Source organism: Canis aureus, chromosome 12 (genome assembly GCF_053574225.1).
Source record: "Canis aureus isolate CA01 chromosome 12, VMU_Caureus_v.1.0, whole genome shotgun sequence".
NCBI lineage: Eukaryota > Metazoa > Chordata > Mammalia > Carnivora > Canidae > Canis > Canis aureus.
In genome coordinates this window covers 30,366,207-30,383,284 of record NC_135622.1, presented here as the reverse complement: position 1 = coordinate 30,383,284, position 17,078 = coordinate 30,366,207, and the positions used below count along the sequence as shown (strand labels likewise).

The 17,078-nt window shown below is 46.5% G+C and overlaps 1 protein-coding gene across 1 annotated transcript in view; it reads left to right on the top strand.

Annotated features, from left to right (window-relative positions):
* SNRNP200 (small nuclear ribonucleoprotein U5 subunit 200) overlaps nt 1-17,078 on the top strand; it is a 32,475-nt gene that overhangs the window by 7,203 nt on the left and 8,194 nt on the right. Inside the window, exons 8-33 of the mRNA XM_077843398.1 lie at nt 51-150; nt 306-442; nt 1,661-1,744; nt 1,839-2,012; nt 2,476-2,613; nt 2,859-3,014; nt 3,541-3,711; nt 6,414-6,607; nt 7,261-7,384; nt 8,619-8,768; nt 9,010-9,120; nt 9,869-10,000; nt 10,166-10,354; nt 10,711-10,908; nt 11,315-11,467; nt 11,578-11,658; nt 11,926-12,009; nt 12,652-12,758; nt 13,085-13,203; nt 13,463-13,617; nt 13,720-13,909; nt 14,118-14,291; nt 15,519-15,679; nt 15,980-16,207; nt 16,560-16,751; nt 16,838-17,016. Of these exons, the coding sequence (XP_077699524.1) occupies nt 51-150; nt 306-442; nt 1,661-1,744; nt 1,839-2,012; nt 2,476-2,613; nt 2,859-3,014; nt 3,541-3,711; nt 6,414-6,607; nt 7,261-7,384; nt 8,619-8,768; nt 9,010-9,120; nt 9,869-10,000; nt 10,166-10,354; nt 10,711-10,908; nt 11,315-11,467; nt 11,578-11,658; nt 11,926-12,009; nt 12,652-12,758; nt 13,085-13,203; nt 13,463-13,617; nt 13,720-13,909; nt 14,118-14,291; nt 15,519-15,679; nt 15,980-16,207; nt 16,560-16,751; nt 16,838-17,016 (3,881 nt within the window). The remainder of the gene's footprint in view (nt 1-50; nt 151-305; nt 443-1,660; nt 1,745-1,838; nt 2,013-2,475; nt 2,614-2,858; nt 3,015-3,540; nt 3,712-6,413; nt 6,608-7,260; nt 7,385-8,618; nt 8,769-9,009; nt 9,121-9,868; nt 10,001-10,165; nt 10,355-10,710; nt 10,909-11,314; nt 11,468-11,577; nt 11,659-11,925; nt 12,010-12,651; nt 12,759-13,084; nt 13,204-13,462; nt 13,618-13,719; nt 13,910-14,117; nt 14,292-15,518; nt 15,680-15,979; nt 16,208-16,559; nt 16,752-16,837; nt 17,017-17,078) is intronic.

The following is a 17,078-nucleotide window of genomic DNA, read 5'->3' as shown; positions in this document are numbered from 1 at the left end:
ATGAAGCAGATGGCTGCATCCTTAATCATGGCATTACCTTCTCTCTGTAGACAGCCAGTGATGATCGGGAATGTGAAAACCAGCTGGTTCTGCTCCTTGGTTTCAACACTTTCGATTTTATTAAAGTGTTGCGACAGCACAGGATGATGAGTGAGTATATAGTCCCTTTGGGAGCTCATTCGTGGTATATGTGCTTGCTTGTGTGATGGGGACTCTTATTTTTATAGCTTCAGTGCCTGTTTCAGTGAGCTTGCTTTCTACACAAACCCCTCCTTTTCATCTTCCCCTTCTTTTGCTGTTGTTAGTTTTATATTGCACCTTACTGGCCAGTGCACAGAGTGAGGCAGAAAAGGAAAGGATCATGGGAAAGATGGAAGCTGATCCAGAGCTCTCCAAGTTCCTCTACCAGCTCCATGAGACTGAGAAGGAGGATCTGATCCGGGTAAGGGCTGGGTTAGTTTATCTGTCTGATTCCCGAACTAGAATATTTGCTTTGGAAAAGAGACACCATTTGTAAGAGTATAGCGTTGAGGCACTTGGGTGGCTCAGTTGGTTGAGTGTCCGACTCTTGGTTTCGGCTCAGGTCATGATCCCCAGATTCGTGAGATTGAGCTCCATGTCAGGCTCTAAACTGAGTGTGGCGTCTGCTTGGGATTCTCTTTCTTCCTTGTCCCTCTCCCACTCATGTGCACTCTTGCCCTTTCTTAAGAAAATTGTAGCATAAAGCTGAATTCATAGTAGAAGTGAAGGTTTGAAGAAGTAAAGTATTTCTCTGAATTCTTTGAGGTTTGTCCCTAGTACAGATTAGAGTTAACACACTCAGAGTGCTGTGGTCAAGAGACTGCTAGCCTGTTGCTGTCTTCAACAGCACCATGGGCCCATCACATGGGCCCTTGACACAATAAGTAATGTATGTACTGAAAATGCAGGGATAGAACACATATGTTGGCTGAACATAGAACCTACACTTCTATCTTTAGGGTTAGCCCTTGGTGCTGAATTGTTGAACATCTACTTTTGAAATCCCTGTGCTATGCATTGTCCTCTTTCTTTTTTAAGAGGAAAGTTTTTTTTTGTTTGTTTGTTTTTTTAAGATTTTATTCATTTGAAAGAATATGTATACATGTGGGGAGAGGGGCAGAGGGAGAAGGACAAGAGACTCCCTGCTGAGCGGGGAGCTTGATGTGGGCCCCTGTCTCAGGAACCTGAGACCACGACTTGACCCGAAGTCAGATGCCTGACTGAGCCACCCAGGTGCCCCTGCATTGCCCCTTTACTTTTTTTATTTTAATTAAAAAAATATTTATTTATTAATGAGAGACACAGAGAGAGAGGCAGAGACACAGGCAGAGGGAGAAGCAGGCTCCATGCAAGGAGCCCGTTGTGGGGCTCGAACCTGGGAATCCGGGATCACGCCCTGATCCAAAGGCAAGCACTTAACTGCTGAGCCACTCAGGTGTCCCCGTTGTCCCTTTAAAACTGCTTGCTTCCATCATTCTGGTGGTCCCGATGGCAGATGTCTGAACATAAAGGACGGTCTTTCTAGTTTGGGACTTACTGGTCAGCACCCATGAGTCAAGCTTAGTTAAGCAGAGACCAAAAGGGACCAGAACCTTCAATGGTGATGGATTGTTATTCTTTGGGCCTTTCTCTGTTACAGGAGGAAAGGTCCCGGAGAGAGCGAGTGCGTCAGTCCCGGATGGACACAGACTTGGAAACCATGGATCTGGACCAGGGTGGAGAGGTAGGTCTTGGGTTCATTTCCAAGGTGGTGCTAGATGGAAAAAGCTCATTTGTTCACCTTGCTCACTTTGGGTTTTTGTTTTTCATACTCCTAGGCACTGGCTCCACGGCAGGTTCTGGACTTGGAGGACCTGGTTTTTACCCAGGGGAGCCACTTCATGGCCAATAAACGTTGTCAGCTTCCTGATGGGTCCTTCCGGCGCCAGCGCAAGGGCTATGAAGAGGTGCATGTGCCTGCTCTGAAGCCCAAGCCCTTTGGTTCCGAAGAAGTGAGTGAATTGCTTTTCTCCATTTTCTTTGTTTTCACTTCTCTTCCAGTTTGGATTTCAACCCATTGGCCAAAATGTGATCTTGCTTCATAGTTTTTCCCTGATGTGGAAGCTGTTTCAGAGTTTTCCCACTTTGTGAGCCTAGGGGACAGTGGAGAGTGACACAGGGAGGGTGCCAGGAAGTGCAGTCCTGGCTATCCCACAAAAACAGCTTGCTCAAGGATGCTGCCAGCAGAATGTGAATGGCATTTTTCTCTCTCTCTCATTCATTCATTCATTCATTTTTAAAGATTTTATTGATTTATTCATGAGAGATACAGAAGGAGAGAGGCAGAGAGAGAAGCAGGCTCCATGCAGGTTGCCCAGTGCGGGACTCGATCCTGGAACTCCAGGATCATGCTCTGAGCTGAAGGCAGTCGCTCAACCGCTGAGCCACCCAGGCATCCTTGTTTCTCTCTTTTAGCAACTGCTTCCAGTGGAGAAGCTCCCGAAGTATGCCCAGGCTGGATTTGAGGGCTTCAAAACATTAAATCGGATCCAGAGTAAACTCTACCGTGCTGCTCTGGAGACAGATGAGAATCTGCTGCTGTGCGCCCCTACTGTAAGCACTGCCCTGGCTGCTTTGTTCTTGTGGAAAGTGGTGTATGTTTTTGATGGCAAGATTGTTCATCTTCACCCATATGCTACCCCCTGCCCCCCCCACCGGAGTTCTTTCTTTGATGGAAGAGATGTTAAATGGTAGGATATCCTACCATCCCAGGACATGCTCTAGTGTCTGTTTTGGTGATAAGCCTGTGGTAGTGAGGGCGGGTAAGCAGACCTTCTCATCCTCAACTTCTGTCTTAGGGTGCAGGTAAGACCAACGTGGCCCTGATGTGCATGCTCCGAGAGATAGGGAAGCACATTAACATGGATGGCACCATCAACGTGGATGACTTCAAGATTATCTACATTGCTCCCATGCGGTCTCTAGTGCAGGAGATGGTGGGCAGTTTTGGAAAGGTAAGGGGTAGAGAGATACTGGGAGTGGGGGTTAGATCATTCCTGGGATGCCTCATCCAGTGGTTTTCTTCCACTTCAAGGTGGAACTTGACCCGAGTTCAGAGTGTTACTGGAGCAAGAATGTCTTGCACCTGTCTTGGACTTTTACAAGGATTTAGCATCTTTTTTTAATTCTTTCCATAGCAGTATTCTGTAGTTGTAATCATTGATGTTGTTGAAGAATTTATGAAACACTCACAAGATGTGGTTGATAATAGATCTGGTGGTATTATTCCAGGTCCTGTTATCTACAGGTTTCCATTCCCCCTTGTGTGCAGAAGTCCCAGACATCCTCTGTCTGCTTCATTTGCCTTAGTGTGAACTTGATTTGTTTTAGATATATGCGCTTGTATGATCAATCTAATTCGTTTGATATTTCTCTGTTGGGTTGATACCTCCTTCCAGTATCCTACTCTGAGACTTCCCAAAGTGCGATAGCAAGGCCCCTTTGCAGTGTTTTTGATTGACCTGCCTCTCCTTCACCTAGCGCCTGGCCACCTATGGCATCACTGTTGCAGAATTGACTGGTGACCACCAGCTGTGCAAGGAGGAGATCAGCGCCACTCAGATCATCGTTTGCACCCCTGAGAAGTGGGACATCATTACCCGCAAGGGTGGGGAGCGCACATACACCCAGCTTGTACGGCTTATCATTCTGGTGAGCAGGGAGTACTTGGGGACATAGAGGCCAGGCCTGGTTGAGAAGGGTTTGCTGGAATTTTTGTTTGTTTTTTTTAAAGATTTATTTATTAGAGAGCAAGTGACGGGAGGAGGGGGGTGTTGGGGGTGAGTTGGGGGGAGGCAGGGGGCAGATGGAGAGAATCCATACTCTCTTCACTGAGTGTGGAGCCTGCCATGGGGCCTGATCTCACCACATTCCCTGAGATCATGACCTGAGCCATCCACATGCCCCTGGTTTGCTGGCTTTTATTGGTGACCATTTTTTCAGTGCTTTCCTCCAGTCACTAGCCTGTATAATGACAGCCGTTATCAGCATTGCTGTAATCATTAAATGAGAATCTGCATCTAATTGAAATAGTTCTGAGGAGGTGCATGGTGTTTGCCACGTTCCTTGCTCTTCATAGCTTTTTTTTTTTTTTTTATCTGAAATATTTTATTTTTTTTTATTTTTTAATTTTTTAAATTTTTTTATTTATTTATGATAGTCACAGAGAGAGAGAGAGGCAGAGACACAGGCAGAGGGAGAAGCAGGCTCCATGCACCGGGAGCCCGATGTGGGATTCGATCCCGGGTCTCCAGGATCGCGCCCTGGGCCAAAGGCAGGCGCCAAACCGCTGCGCCACCCAGGGATCCCCTATCTGAAATATTTTAAAACAAATGTAAACAGACATAACTAATTGTGTCTTCCCAGGACATTAAAGGGCTTCATAAATAAATAATCCATTCTCAGACAGAGTGAGTTAAGGAATCAGGATATTGTGTTCCATACATGCAGAAGCACCCAGGCAAAAATGACTTTGAGTCTGAGTGTAGTTTCTTTAAGTTGTCTAGAGAACAGGACGGAGGTCTTGTACGTAGATTTTCAGTATCCTAGAGCAGGAGTTGGCAATCTGCAGCTACTGGTTTTGGACTATAGCCATACCCATTTATTTATGTATGGTTTACAGTTGCTTTTGTGCTGCAGTTACAGAAGTAAGTACAGTGGACTCTTGAACAACACAGGCTTGAACTCCATGGGTCCACTTATATATGGATTTAAAAAAAAATAAATATAGTGCCATACTGTAAACGTGTTATTCATACTTTTTTTTTTTTTTTTTTAAGATTTTATTTATTCATTCATGAGAGACACAGAGAGAGAGGCAGAGACACAGGCAGAGGGAGAAGCAGGCTCCATGCAGGGAGCCTGACATGGGACTCGATCCCAGGTCTCCAGGATTTGCCCTAGGCTGAAGGCGGCATTAAACGTCTGAGCCACCGGAGCTGCCCATATTTATACTTTTATACTTCTAATAACATTATTTTAGTTTATTGTAAGAATACAAGTATATAAAATGTATATGGAATGTGTGTTCGCCAACTGTTTATGTTATTGTAAGACTTCTGGTAAAGAGTAGGCTATTTGTAGTTAAGTTTTGGGAGAATTGAAGTTATAAGCAGATTCTCGACTACGTAGGACACCCCTAACTCCTGCATTGTACAGGGGTCAGTTTTATTTGTAGCAGAGACTGTATGGCTTACAATCCTAAAATACTGATTGCCGGCCCCCCCCCCCTTTTTTTTTAAGGTTTATTTACTCAAGAGAGACACAGAGGGGGCAGAGACATAGGAAGAGGGAGAAGCAGGCTCCCTGCAGGGAGTCTGATGCAGGACTTGATCCTAGGACCTTGGGATCACAACCTGAGCCAAAGGCTGAACCACTGAGCTACCCAGGTGTCCCTGATTGGCCCTTTATGAAGTTTGTCAACCCCCGCTTTGGAGCCTCACTATTCAAAGTCTTTAATAAGTGCAGAGTCCCTGGCCCCATCCCACACCTACTGAAATATAATCTTTTTATTGATTTATTTTAAGATATTAATTAATTGATTTATTGAGAAAGAGTGTGAGCCAGGGGAGGGGCAGAGAGAGAGAGAGAGAATCTCAGACTCCACGCTGAGTGCAGAGCCCCACGTTGGGCTTGATCTCTGGACCCTGAGCTCATGACCTGAGCTGGAATCAAGAATTTGGTGCTTAACTAAACTACTCAGGTACCCCACAATCTGCTTTTTAGTAAGATCCCATGCTGCATACTGAAATTTAAGAAGCATTACCTTAGGATATGCGAGCTCATCATTTGATTCATGATATCTTTTGCAAGTACAAAGTAGTAAGGATAACTGCCCAGAGGTGAAACCTTCTTTGATATAAATATGATCTGCTTAGAAGCTTCATTTTTAGTAAAGAAATGTCTTTTTTTTTTTTTTAAGATTTTATTTATTCATGAGAGACATAGAGGCAAAGACACAGGTAGAGCGAGGCTCCCTGTGGGGAGCCTGATAAGGGACTTGATCCCAGGACCCTGGAATCATGACCCAAGCCAAAGGCAGATGCTCAGCCACTGAGCTACCCAAGAAATTTGTCTTTGAGTGAAGTGATGAACTCATTTACCTGAAGTATTAGATTTTCTTGCCATTAAGCATATGTTTCACTAAATTAGCAATGCAGCTCTCAGTGGTTACAGGAGAATATTTTCCAGGGTATTTCACAGTGAATGTTGTCCCACCCTTTGGGTTTCTCTTGCCTGCTCTTTTCTTCTTTATTTGGCATATGAGGTATATACCACAAAATGGGACTATTTTCAGGAAAGAGGACCACATTTTTCTAGTCCTGGAGATAATTTGTAGCCCCTTCATTACTTAGGATGAGATCCATCTCCTCCACGATGACAGAGGTCCTGTCTTAGAAGCTTTGGTGGCCAGGGCCATCCGAAACATTGAGATGACTCAGGAGGATGTCCGACTCATTGGTCTAAGTGCTACCCTCCCCAACTATGAAGACGTGGCTACCTTCCTGCGTGTGGATCCTGCCAAGGGCCTCTTTTACTTCGACAATAGGTATGAGAGAAGATGGGAGAAATTTAACCAGGGTGACCTTCCTGCTGCCCTATCCCCCTTTCAGGGAGCTTTGTTGGATTGGGTATTAGAAGGGTCTTTGGGTTTGGTTTCTTTCTTTTCTTTCTTTCTTTCTTTCTTTCTTTCTTTCTTTCTTTCTTTCTTTCTTTCTTTCTTTCTTTCTTTCTTCTTTCTTTTCTTTCTTTTCTTTCTTTCTTTTCTTTCTTTTTTTATTTTTTCAAGTCCCATATTGGGCTCCCTGCGAGGAGCCTGATTCTCCCTCTGCTTATGTCTCTGCCTCTCTCAGCCTATGTCTTTCGTGAATAAATAAGATTTATTAAAGATTTCTTAAAAAAAAAAAAAGATTTTATTCACTCATGAGAGAGACAGAGAGAGAGAGAGGCAGAGACACAGGCAGAGGGAAAAGCAGGCTCCATGCAGGGAGCCCGATGTGGGACTTGATCCTGGAACTCCAGGATCATGCCTTGGGCCGAAGGCAGGTGCTAAACCACTGAGCCACGCAGGTGTCCCGGTCTTTGAGTTTTGATGTGGTGTGAATCTAGAAAGGAATGTCGTTCCTGGGCAGCAAATATGACTGTTTATTTCCTCAGTATTCTGTGCTAGAAGCCTAATATGTTTAACTGTTGAACTTCTAGCTTCCGCCCAGTGCCCCTGGAACAGACTTATGTGGGTATCACAGAGAAAAAAGCTATCAAGCGTTTCCAGATCATGAATGAAATAGTCTATGAGAAGATTATGGAACATGCTGGAAAAAATCAGGTCTGTCTATGGTTTCTTGTTGAACTCTGTTCTTGACTTTTTGTAGTGTTTTGTTTTTAAAGATTTTATTTATTTATTCATGAGAGACAGAGACACAGGCAGAGGGAGAAGCAGGCTCCATGCAGGGAGCCTGATGTGGGTCTCGATCCCGGATCCTGGGATCACGCCTTGAGCCGAAGGCAGACGCTGAGCCACCCAGGTGTTCTTGACTTTTTGGTTTATAATCAGGCAATATCGACAAAAATAAAAAAGAGAAGATACAACACAGATCACCAGTATTAGGAATGAAATGGGATATTACAGTAGAATCTGTATCCAGGGGAAGGATAATAAAGGAATACTATGAAAAACTTCACACGTAAATTTGCCAACCTAGAAGAAGAAATGGGCCAGTTCCTCAAAAAGCACCATCTACTAAAACTCAGTCTAGATGAAATAGATAACCTGAATAGTCTCATAACCACTAAAGGAAATTGAATTTGTAATTTAAAAACTCCCAAAAATGAAATCCCCAGGTGCGGATAATCAGTCTGTCTCTCTACATTATCAGGGGTCCTTCTATAAAAGATTTGGGTGGTTGACACTAGAAATGTAACCTGTGAAAATACAAATAAAAACTAGTGAAAGAGGGCATTTTACTAGAAAATATGGTAACAATTTTTTACTCGAACACTGCTAAGTTCACCAAGACAAAAACTAAGGAAAAGTGAAAGGTGTATAGATTTTTGTCTGCTAAAAAGCATTTGCATTTAAATAAAGAGACCAATCTTTTCTTGGCACTAAATACTTGAATGACTTTCCTACCAAATGGAGACTTACTTTCTCAGTCCTTTTATAAAGGCCAGTGCCCATCATTTAATACAATATTTCAGCTGTTAATTTATAGGCATATTCCTCAGGTGGCTTAGAATTGTGTCAGGTGCCTAAACACAAATTCGCAATGGAGATTCCTGAATTTGCATCCTTATTATATTTAAACTTGGTTTCAAAGGTAGAGTACTTAGAGCTTACTTTCCCAGCTATGGGACTCTGCCACTGTGCTTTGTAGTTTTACTTACATAAGGTCTTGCCGGCTTCTGAATCAATATACATTCCTGCCATTGCCCTTCTTCTAGACCTCGGTTTCTCACCATCCAGTAGTGTAGCCGCTGCTTCCTGTTATTGGTACCTCAGAGCCATAGAAGTGACTGTGGTAGCTGTGTCTCTTGACCGCGGCAAACTGGTTTTTCCTTAGGTGCTGGTTTTTGTCCACTCCCGGAAGGAGACTGGGAAGACGGCCAGGGCCATCCGTGACATGTGCCTGGAGAAGGACACTCTGGGTCTGTTCCTGAGAGAGGGCTCAGCCTCCACAGAAGTTCTTCGGACAGAAGCTGAGCAGTGCAAGGTGAGGAGCAACTGCCCCAGTTCTCTGTTAACTACCTGGTAACTGGTTTAATCCAAGGTAGTCCATACAGTTCTCAACTGCATCATGATGGTACTGTATCAGACAGGTTAAGATTGAATGGCTAGGTGTGGTTATGTGGATTCGGTAAGGGGCAGGGTCTCATGTGAAGAGATCTACTTAGTCTCCATAGAGTTCCCACAGCGAAGCTCACCTAATCATCTGTTCTTTTTCTGTTCCACAGAACCTGGAGCTGAAGGATCTTCTGCCGTATGGCTTTGCTATTCATCATGCAGGCATGACCAGAGTTGACCGGACACTTGTAGAGGATCTTTTTGCTGATAAACATATTCAGGTGAGGGGGAGTAAAATGTAGGCTTTAGAAGACCTGCTTGTCAAATGCCAGATGTTTGTGCCCAGTACTTTGTTTGTGGCTCAGGGAAACCAGGTCATAAGGTTGTGGTAGTACAGTGGATACAATGTTGTGCCACGTCTTCCAGGTCTTTACCTACTGTGTGAAGGAAGGTGAGTGATTTGAGAAAAGTGTCTAAGCATAACAAAGGAGGCATGTTAGTGACTGCAGGTACCTCCAAGCAGGGCCTTGTAAGGTTGGGACCTTGTTTTCTGTCTCAGGATAGGGTATATTATTAATTGTCTAGTAATCTTAATGTTTAGGTTTACACTTTTGCCTTGCAAGTATCTCTAGAACCTTGAAATGTTCATTGTTGGGTAGATGAGGGGAACCCAAGGACTCTTTCCCTCTTTTTTTTTTTTAAGATTTTATTGATTTATTCATGAGAAATACACAGAGAGAGGCAGAGACGTAGGCAGTGGGAGAAGCAGGCTCCCTGTAGGGAGCTGGATGTGGGACTTGATCCCAGGACCCCAGGATCATGACCTGAGCCAAAGGCAGATGCTCAACCACTGAGCCACCCAGGTGTCCCGACTCTTTCCCTCTTAATTCTAGTGTTACCTTGACAAGTATGGGGCCTACCTCGGTCCTGCTAGAAGCTCTGAGGCCGGTTTCCTAGAGGACTTGAGGATACTAACCCTCTAGTGGTAACATATGTCTGTTTTCTTTATTACTTTCCTTGTTTCTGTAGGTTTTAGTTTCCACAGCAACACTGGCTTGGGGTGTGAATCTCCCTGCCCATACAGTCATCATCAAAGGCACCCAGGTGTACAGTCCAGAGAAGGGGCGCTGGACAGAGCTAGGGGCGCTGGACATTCTGCAGGTATAGAGCCTTTGAGGTTATTTTCAGTAAAGTATTCTGTATATAAAATGCAAGGAGGCCACAAAAGGTGGCACATGGAAGGTGGGGTTCTATGAAGTAGAGGCCTGGGAACAAATCCATAAACTCTGCGGCCACGGCCCTCTTGGTTTCCCATCTCTGACCTAGATGCTGGGACGTGCTGGAAGACCCCAGTATGACACCAAAGGTGAAGGCATACTCATCACATCTCATGGGGAGCTACAGTACTACCTGTCCCTCCTCAATCAGCAACTTCCTATTGAGAGCCAGATGGTTTCAAAGTTGCCTGACATGCTTAACGCAGAAATCGTGCTGGGGAACGTCCAGAATGCCAAGGTAGGGAAGGGCTCTGCTTTTGGCACTTCTTGCTTTCTCTAGAGGAGCCAAGGTATCAGGGGGTGGATGGTCTCCGTCGGGCTATGGGCCACCAGAATCTAGGGTCCTCCAATCCTGCACCCCATATCTTCGATGTGAGCCGTCTCTCAGAAGTCTGTTAAGTCTATGGCAGACAATTCCCCTTATTAACTAAGATCTTAGGACTGTCTTTTTAATAAGGAGATGTTGAAAACCTTCAGAAGACAATGTAATATACATTTTCATAGTTAGGAACTAATTTTTAAGTGATCTATCGGAGCTCTTCATTTGGACATCATTTCTCCATACTAAGATCCACGAGCTCTCACTTCTTGTAGGATGCAGTGAACTGGCTCGGCTATGCCTACTTGTATATCAGAATGCTCCGATCCCCAACCCTTTATGGCATCTCTCACGATGACCTCAAGGGGGATCCCCTCTTGGACCAACGCCGATTGGATCTGGTTCATACTGCTGCCTTGATGCTGGATAAGAACAATCTGGTCAAGTATGACAAGAAGACAGGCAACTTCCAGGTGAGTGGGCTGAGGGATTAAGGTAGAGGTCTCAGTAAAAGTGGCAGCCCCAGAAGATGATTTTTCAAATTGCATTCTTGATTTGGATATTGCCTGTCAATTGCCCATTGCTTGGAACAGGAGAAAAACAGATGGGATTGGACCGTGGTCTTTGAATTTAGGAACTTCTAAAATGGCAAACTAGGTGTTGCTGATGCCTGCTTTATGCACTTGTGTCGAGGTGGCAAATTCAGTTGTCTTTTCTGTGTGGGCATCAGTTCACTGGTGGCCAGTGTATTGTGCCATCTTTCTTCAGTGTGTGGGCTGGGTGCTTGTGTTGACATTGATCTGGTGGGCACCCGTTGTGCACAGTGACAGGTTGCCACTTGTTAATGATACCATTGCATTGAGCGTTTCTCCATTGTAGGTGACAGAACTGGGCCGCATAGCCAGCCACTACTATATTACCAATGACACAGTACAGACCTACAACCAGCTGCTGAAGCCCACTCTGAGTGAAATTGAGCTTTTCAGAGTCTTCTCCTTGTCCTCAGAGTTCAAGAACATCACTGTGAGAGAGGTGAGTCCATGTAGCATGTTGGGACAGGTGATTGGTACTCACCATTGAGTCATCAGATGGATTCTCTCTTTGGTCACCTGGCTTTTCCTTGACCTGTTTCCTTTTGGCAGGAGGAGAAGCTGGAGCTACAAAAATTGCTGGAGAGGGTGCCCATTCCTGTGAAGGAGAGCATTGAGGAACCCAGTGCAAAGGTGAGCCCACTCCTCTGCTTGGGAGAAGGAGTGAGTGGTTTTATAATTTTCTAAAAGGTGAACCTTGAATTCAAGTATATGTTTTGTGACCTGCTCAGTTCTCCCCATTTTTGCATTCTTCTCATATGTTCAGTTTATGTGAAGTAATGATTTTTTAATGGTTGTAAATCAAGATCTGGCATGGATCCCAGAACAAATATGATTCACTTTTTTGGATTGGACTATTCAATGATTGGCCACCGTCTGGCCAACCTTGCTTTTTTCCAGATCAATGTGTTGCTCCAGGCCTTCATCTCGCAGCTGAAATTGGAGGGCTTTGCGCTGATGGCGGACATGGTGTATGTTACACAGGTGAGAGCACAGTGGTGCTGCCAAAGGAGACCTGAACAGCTCCCTGCCCTGTGCTTTTGTGTATTTTGGAGAAAGTAGGCCTGACTCTAGTGAGGGGGAAGGAAAGCCAAGTTTTTGCCCTTGTTGGCTCAATGGTTGATGTGTGTCTGGTATAGCCAGTCTGTTCCACTGATCATGAGCATGCCTCTCTTGAGAAGGCTGTAAGATAATGCTGGGGAAAGCCACAAGACATGGTATCTGCTTTCCTACAGAGAATGACTTCTCACTATGGCTGCTGGGCTCTTAATGTAAAGGAGCAAAGGGCTCTATTAGCTGTGCTTTGTCTTTACCTCTAAGGGCAAGTCACTGGCATCCTTGCTCTTGCTAGACCACTAAGTGCTAAGCAAGCTGAAGCTTTAAAAAATCATGCAGTGAATATTAGGTTAAGATGTACAGTGAGCTTGAGCCATACTTCTCTAACTATTCTGTGTTTAGCAAGCATCTGCTATTCAAAAGATGAAAAGTAAGTACAAAGGGACTTGGTTTTTGAGTGGTGTGACTAATTGCATGAGAGTTTGAGGTGATTAAGCCACTTGTTGGGTGGCTTCATTAGATCTGGGAATAGTGGGGACTTACCAGAGGGAATGTTTTATCTTCCTTCAGTCGGCTGGCCGGTTGATGCGTGCTATCTTTGAAATTGTCCTGAACCGAGGTTGGGCACAGCTGACAGATAAGACGCTGAACCTCTGCAAGATGATTGACAAACGCATGTAAGGGCACAGGGAGCTGGAAAGCTGGTCACCATGAGTTAAGGTCTCCAGACTGAGGGTGTGGTGGGGAAGCCTTGTAGTGCTCTTATCTCTGGCCCTCACTCATGAAGAGGGAACTTTCACTTGGGTGAATGTTGAGAAGAGGGAGGGCCCTTTGGGTAGAGCCCAGGAGTGGGGAGTGGTGGCTTTCAAGTTCCATTGCGGGTGCAGTTCTGGATGCCTTCCATTAAACGACTGTGTTTGTGTGGTCCTGGCTAACCTATTGGAAGCCATGGCGAGGGCTGTCTGTTCCACAAGGGACTGTCAGTTGTTTCCTTCCTGGCTAGGTGGCAGTCCATGTGTCCTCTGCGCCAGTTCCGGAAACTCCCTGAGGAAGTGGTGAAGAAGATTGAGAAGAAAAACTTCCCCTTTGAGCGTCTATATGACTTGAATCATAATGAAATAGGTGTGTGGGAAGCTGTCCTCCTTATCCTTACCATTCAGACATCTTTTTGAGCCTTCTTGCCAGTTCTGAGGCCTTCCTCTTGTCCTGTGTTCACTACTCACATCCCACTGAAGTAACAAGGCTAGCTTTTAGTCTCGGGGCTCTGAATCCTCTGGGCTGTACTGGGAGTGGAGGGATTGTGCCACCTGTCCTCAGGGTCTGGTCTGCAGCTGTGCCTGGCAGGCTGGGCTGCAGCCCCAGTGCTCTGCTTTCCTTCTAGGGGAGCTTATCCGCATGCCGAAGATGGGAAAGACTATCCACAAATACGTCCACCTCTTCCCCAAGTTGGAGTTGTCGGTGCATCTACAGCCAATCACACGCTCCACCCTGAAAGTGGAGCTGACCATCACGCCAGACTTCCAGTGGGATGAAAAGGTGAGGCTTTGCTTGGCAGAGGGACTACTTGCAGAGTGCTCCTGAGGAGAACTGGGTTGGAGGTGTGAGTCATGTTCCTGTTCCTTGTGTTGCTGTTGACAGGTTCATGGGTCATCAGAAGCATTCTGGATTCTGGTGGAGGATGTGGATAGTGAGGTGATACTCCACCATGAGTATTTTCTACTCAAGGCCAAGTATGCCCAGGATGAACACCTCATCACGTTCTTCGTGCCTGTTTTTGAACCACTGCCTCCTCAGTACTTCATCCGAGTGGTGTCTGACCGCTGGCTCTGTGAGTGTGTCTCCCTGTAGTCCCATAAAGGGAGATCTTCTGGGGGAATTGTAAGGGTGTCTTGCACTTTGTGCTGGGCTGGATTTTGTGGGGTTAGAGTGATAGTATCTGCTGTTGCCTTGGTGTTTCCAGTGTGCAGGGAGGAGCTCTGAGGGGCCATTAGGTAAAGGGAGGACTGCTCACGTCCCCACTCATTTCTGTTCTGCAGCTTGTGAGACCCAGCTGCCGGTCTCCTTCCGGCACCTGATCCTACCAGAGAAGTACCCACCTCCAACTGAGCTTCTGGACCTGCAGCCCTTGCCCGTGTCTGCCCTGAGAAACAGTGCCTTTGAGAGCCTTTACCAGGATAAGTTTCCTTTCTTCAACCCCATCCAGACCCAAGGTAGGTGTTTCTGTCCCCAGGTGGTTGTTTCCTTTGGGGGCCTTTGTTTGTTTGTTTGTTTTTTTGTTTGTTTGTTTGTTTTTTCCTTTGGGGGCCTTTTAAGGTTCCCTAGAGATAGAGGTGTTCTGTGGCAGGAATGGAAGTAGAGCACTCAAGTAGATGGAGCTCATCAGTGCCTACTGTTGGAGCACAACAGGACTTCATCCTTTCTCAGTCCTTGGTTACCATTAGATGTCCTTTGCTTTTTTGCAACGTGTCATGGGCAGGGCCAGTAGAACAAGATCTTATCTGGTGCATTGCTGTTTCTCAGGAGCTCAGATTCAGGAGGCTGGATTCGTGCCCTTGTTGCTCAAGTATTGAACCAGTGTGTGCAGCATTGATTGAGGTCCCTTTCTCCCTCATTGGTTATTTTTTTCTTCAAAGATTTGATTTATTTGACAGAGAGCCAGGGAGCACAAGCAGGGAGGAAGGACAGCGGAAGAGAGAGAAGCAGATTCCCCAGTGAATAGGGAGCCTGACTTGGGGCTCAATCACAGGAGCCTCGGCATCATGACCTGTGCCGAAGGCAGATGCTTAACCAACTGAGCCACCCCGGCTCCCTACCCCCTGCCCTGCATGGTTTTAAATAACGGCCAGGTTCACAGGGTATGCAGTGATATCTAAGTTCTTTTGGCTGAGTACATCTGGGTGTTTTCTCTTTTATGTTTTTCACCATTCCGAGGGATTTGCCATTTGTGATACTACTATTAGTGTCCTGGCAACTAGGCAGGGAGAGGCACCTTGACTGAACCAGCTAATAAACAGAACTTGGACTTCAACTAGTTTGAATAGCAGGATTTAGGCTTTACCTTCTTTCTTTATTAGACCATTTCCAGGGAACATAAGAGAGGGTTGGAGGAGCAGAGAAAGGTAGCCAGTTCTTTTTGTTCTACATCCTGGTCCCTGAGAAGAACTGCATAGAAGCATGGGATACTTGGCCTCCTTCCATCTGCCATCCTGCCGTCGTCTCCATGCTCCCTGAACTCTTGGTCCAGGCTCTTGCTCTGTTGCTTGTGTGTGAGGTGGAAAAAATGAGGGGGGAGAGGTGTGATAGGCTGACTGCTGTGAGAGGCCTAATGCCGTCCGATTGGCTGGTGGCACTTGATGGCTGACTGGCTGGCTGAGTTTCTCTGAGGAGTGGTCTGAGTCTCTTCTCTCTTCTGCTCCTGCTGCTGTACCGGCTTCCAGTGTTCAACACCGTCTACAACAGTGACGACAACGTGTTTGTGGGGGCGCCCACGGGCAGCGGAAAGACCATCTGCGCAGAGTTTGCCATCCTGCGGATGCTGCTGCAGAACTCGGAGGGACGCTGTGTCTATATCACCCCCATGGAGGCGCTGGCAGAGCAGGTAGGTGGCACGGTGTTGTGTCACATGTGAATTTTTCTGGAAGCTGTTTTCATCTGAGCCTGGATCAAGATTTTCTAAATCCTTGAAATGCTTGAGGTCAGTTGAGGCAAGACTCTTTGCTTTCTTTTGTTCATGTCCTCAGTGTGTCATCTCTTAAGGGTTAACGTGGGATTATAAAGTAGTTTGAGATAGACAGATCATCAAGGCTCTCTGTTAGGCTTTTTAGCTTTTCTTGTTAGAAATGAAACGAGACCTACCCTGGCCTCATGTTTCTCTGCCCTTCCTCTCTCTGCATGCCAGGTTTACATGGACTGGTACGAGAAGTTCCAGGACAGGCTCAACAAGAAGGTGGTGCTCCTGACGGGGGAGACTAGCACAGACCTGAAGCTTCTGGGCAAGGGCAATATCATCATCAGCACCCCTGAGAAGTGGGACATCCTCTCCCGGCGGTGGAAGCAGCGCAAGAATGTCCAGAACATCAACCTCTTCGTGGTGGATGAAGTCCACCTTATTGGGGGCGAGAATGGGGTATGGCACAGGCTCAGAGCTGTGACTGCCTGAGAGGCCTTGGCATTGGGACTTAGCCTGGGGTCTGAGGCCAGAGACCAGGTGCCGCTGCTTAGAAAATTCTGCTTGTCACTTTATTCCAAAGGTACAATGTGAGACTTTTTTGGTAGTCCTCTTGAAAAGTAGCATTGCTTAGTGGAGATTGGCTGCTATGGAGGAGATGGACCCAGAGATAGGAGAGCTCCTAATTAGAAGGAAGAGTGAGGCGACCATTTCGAGGTGGTCGGCTGTACAGGAAGGCTTACTCTGGGTGCAGGCTTGGGATGGGGGGTGGGGGGCCTGTGCCTGTAGTGACTCCCTCCCTGTGTTCCAGCCTGTCTTAGAAGTGATCTGCTCCCGGATGCGCTACATCTCCTCCCAGATTGAGCGACCCATTCGCATCGTGGCCCTTAGCTCCTCGCTCTCGAATGCTAAGGATGTGGCCCACTGGCTGGGGTGCAGTGCCACCTCTACCTTCAACTTCCACCCGAATGTGCGTCCCGTGCCCTTGGAGCTGCATATCCAGGTAGGACCCGTCCTCCCCGCTCCTATGTGGCCTTGTGGCAGAGGACCAGGTCTGATGCCTGTCCCTTTGTTTTCCTCGGTCTCCAGGGCTTCAACATTAGCCACACACAGACTCGCCTGCTCTCCATGGCCAAGCCCGTGTACCATGCTATCACCAAACATTCTCCCAAGAAGCCTGTCATTGTTTTTGTTCCGTCCCGAAAGCAGACCCGCCTCACTGCGATTGACATCCTCACCACGTGTGCAGCTGACATCCAGCGGCAGAGGTGGGGCAGGGAGGGGCAGGGAGGGTTGGGTCACTGAGGTTGGCTCACCATGAAGAGCCTCC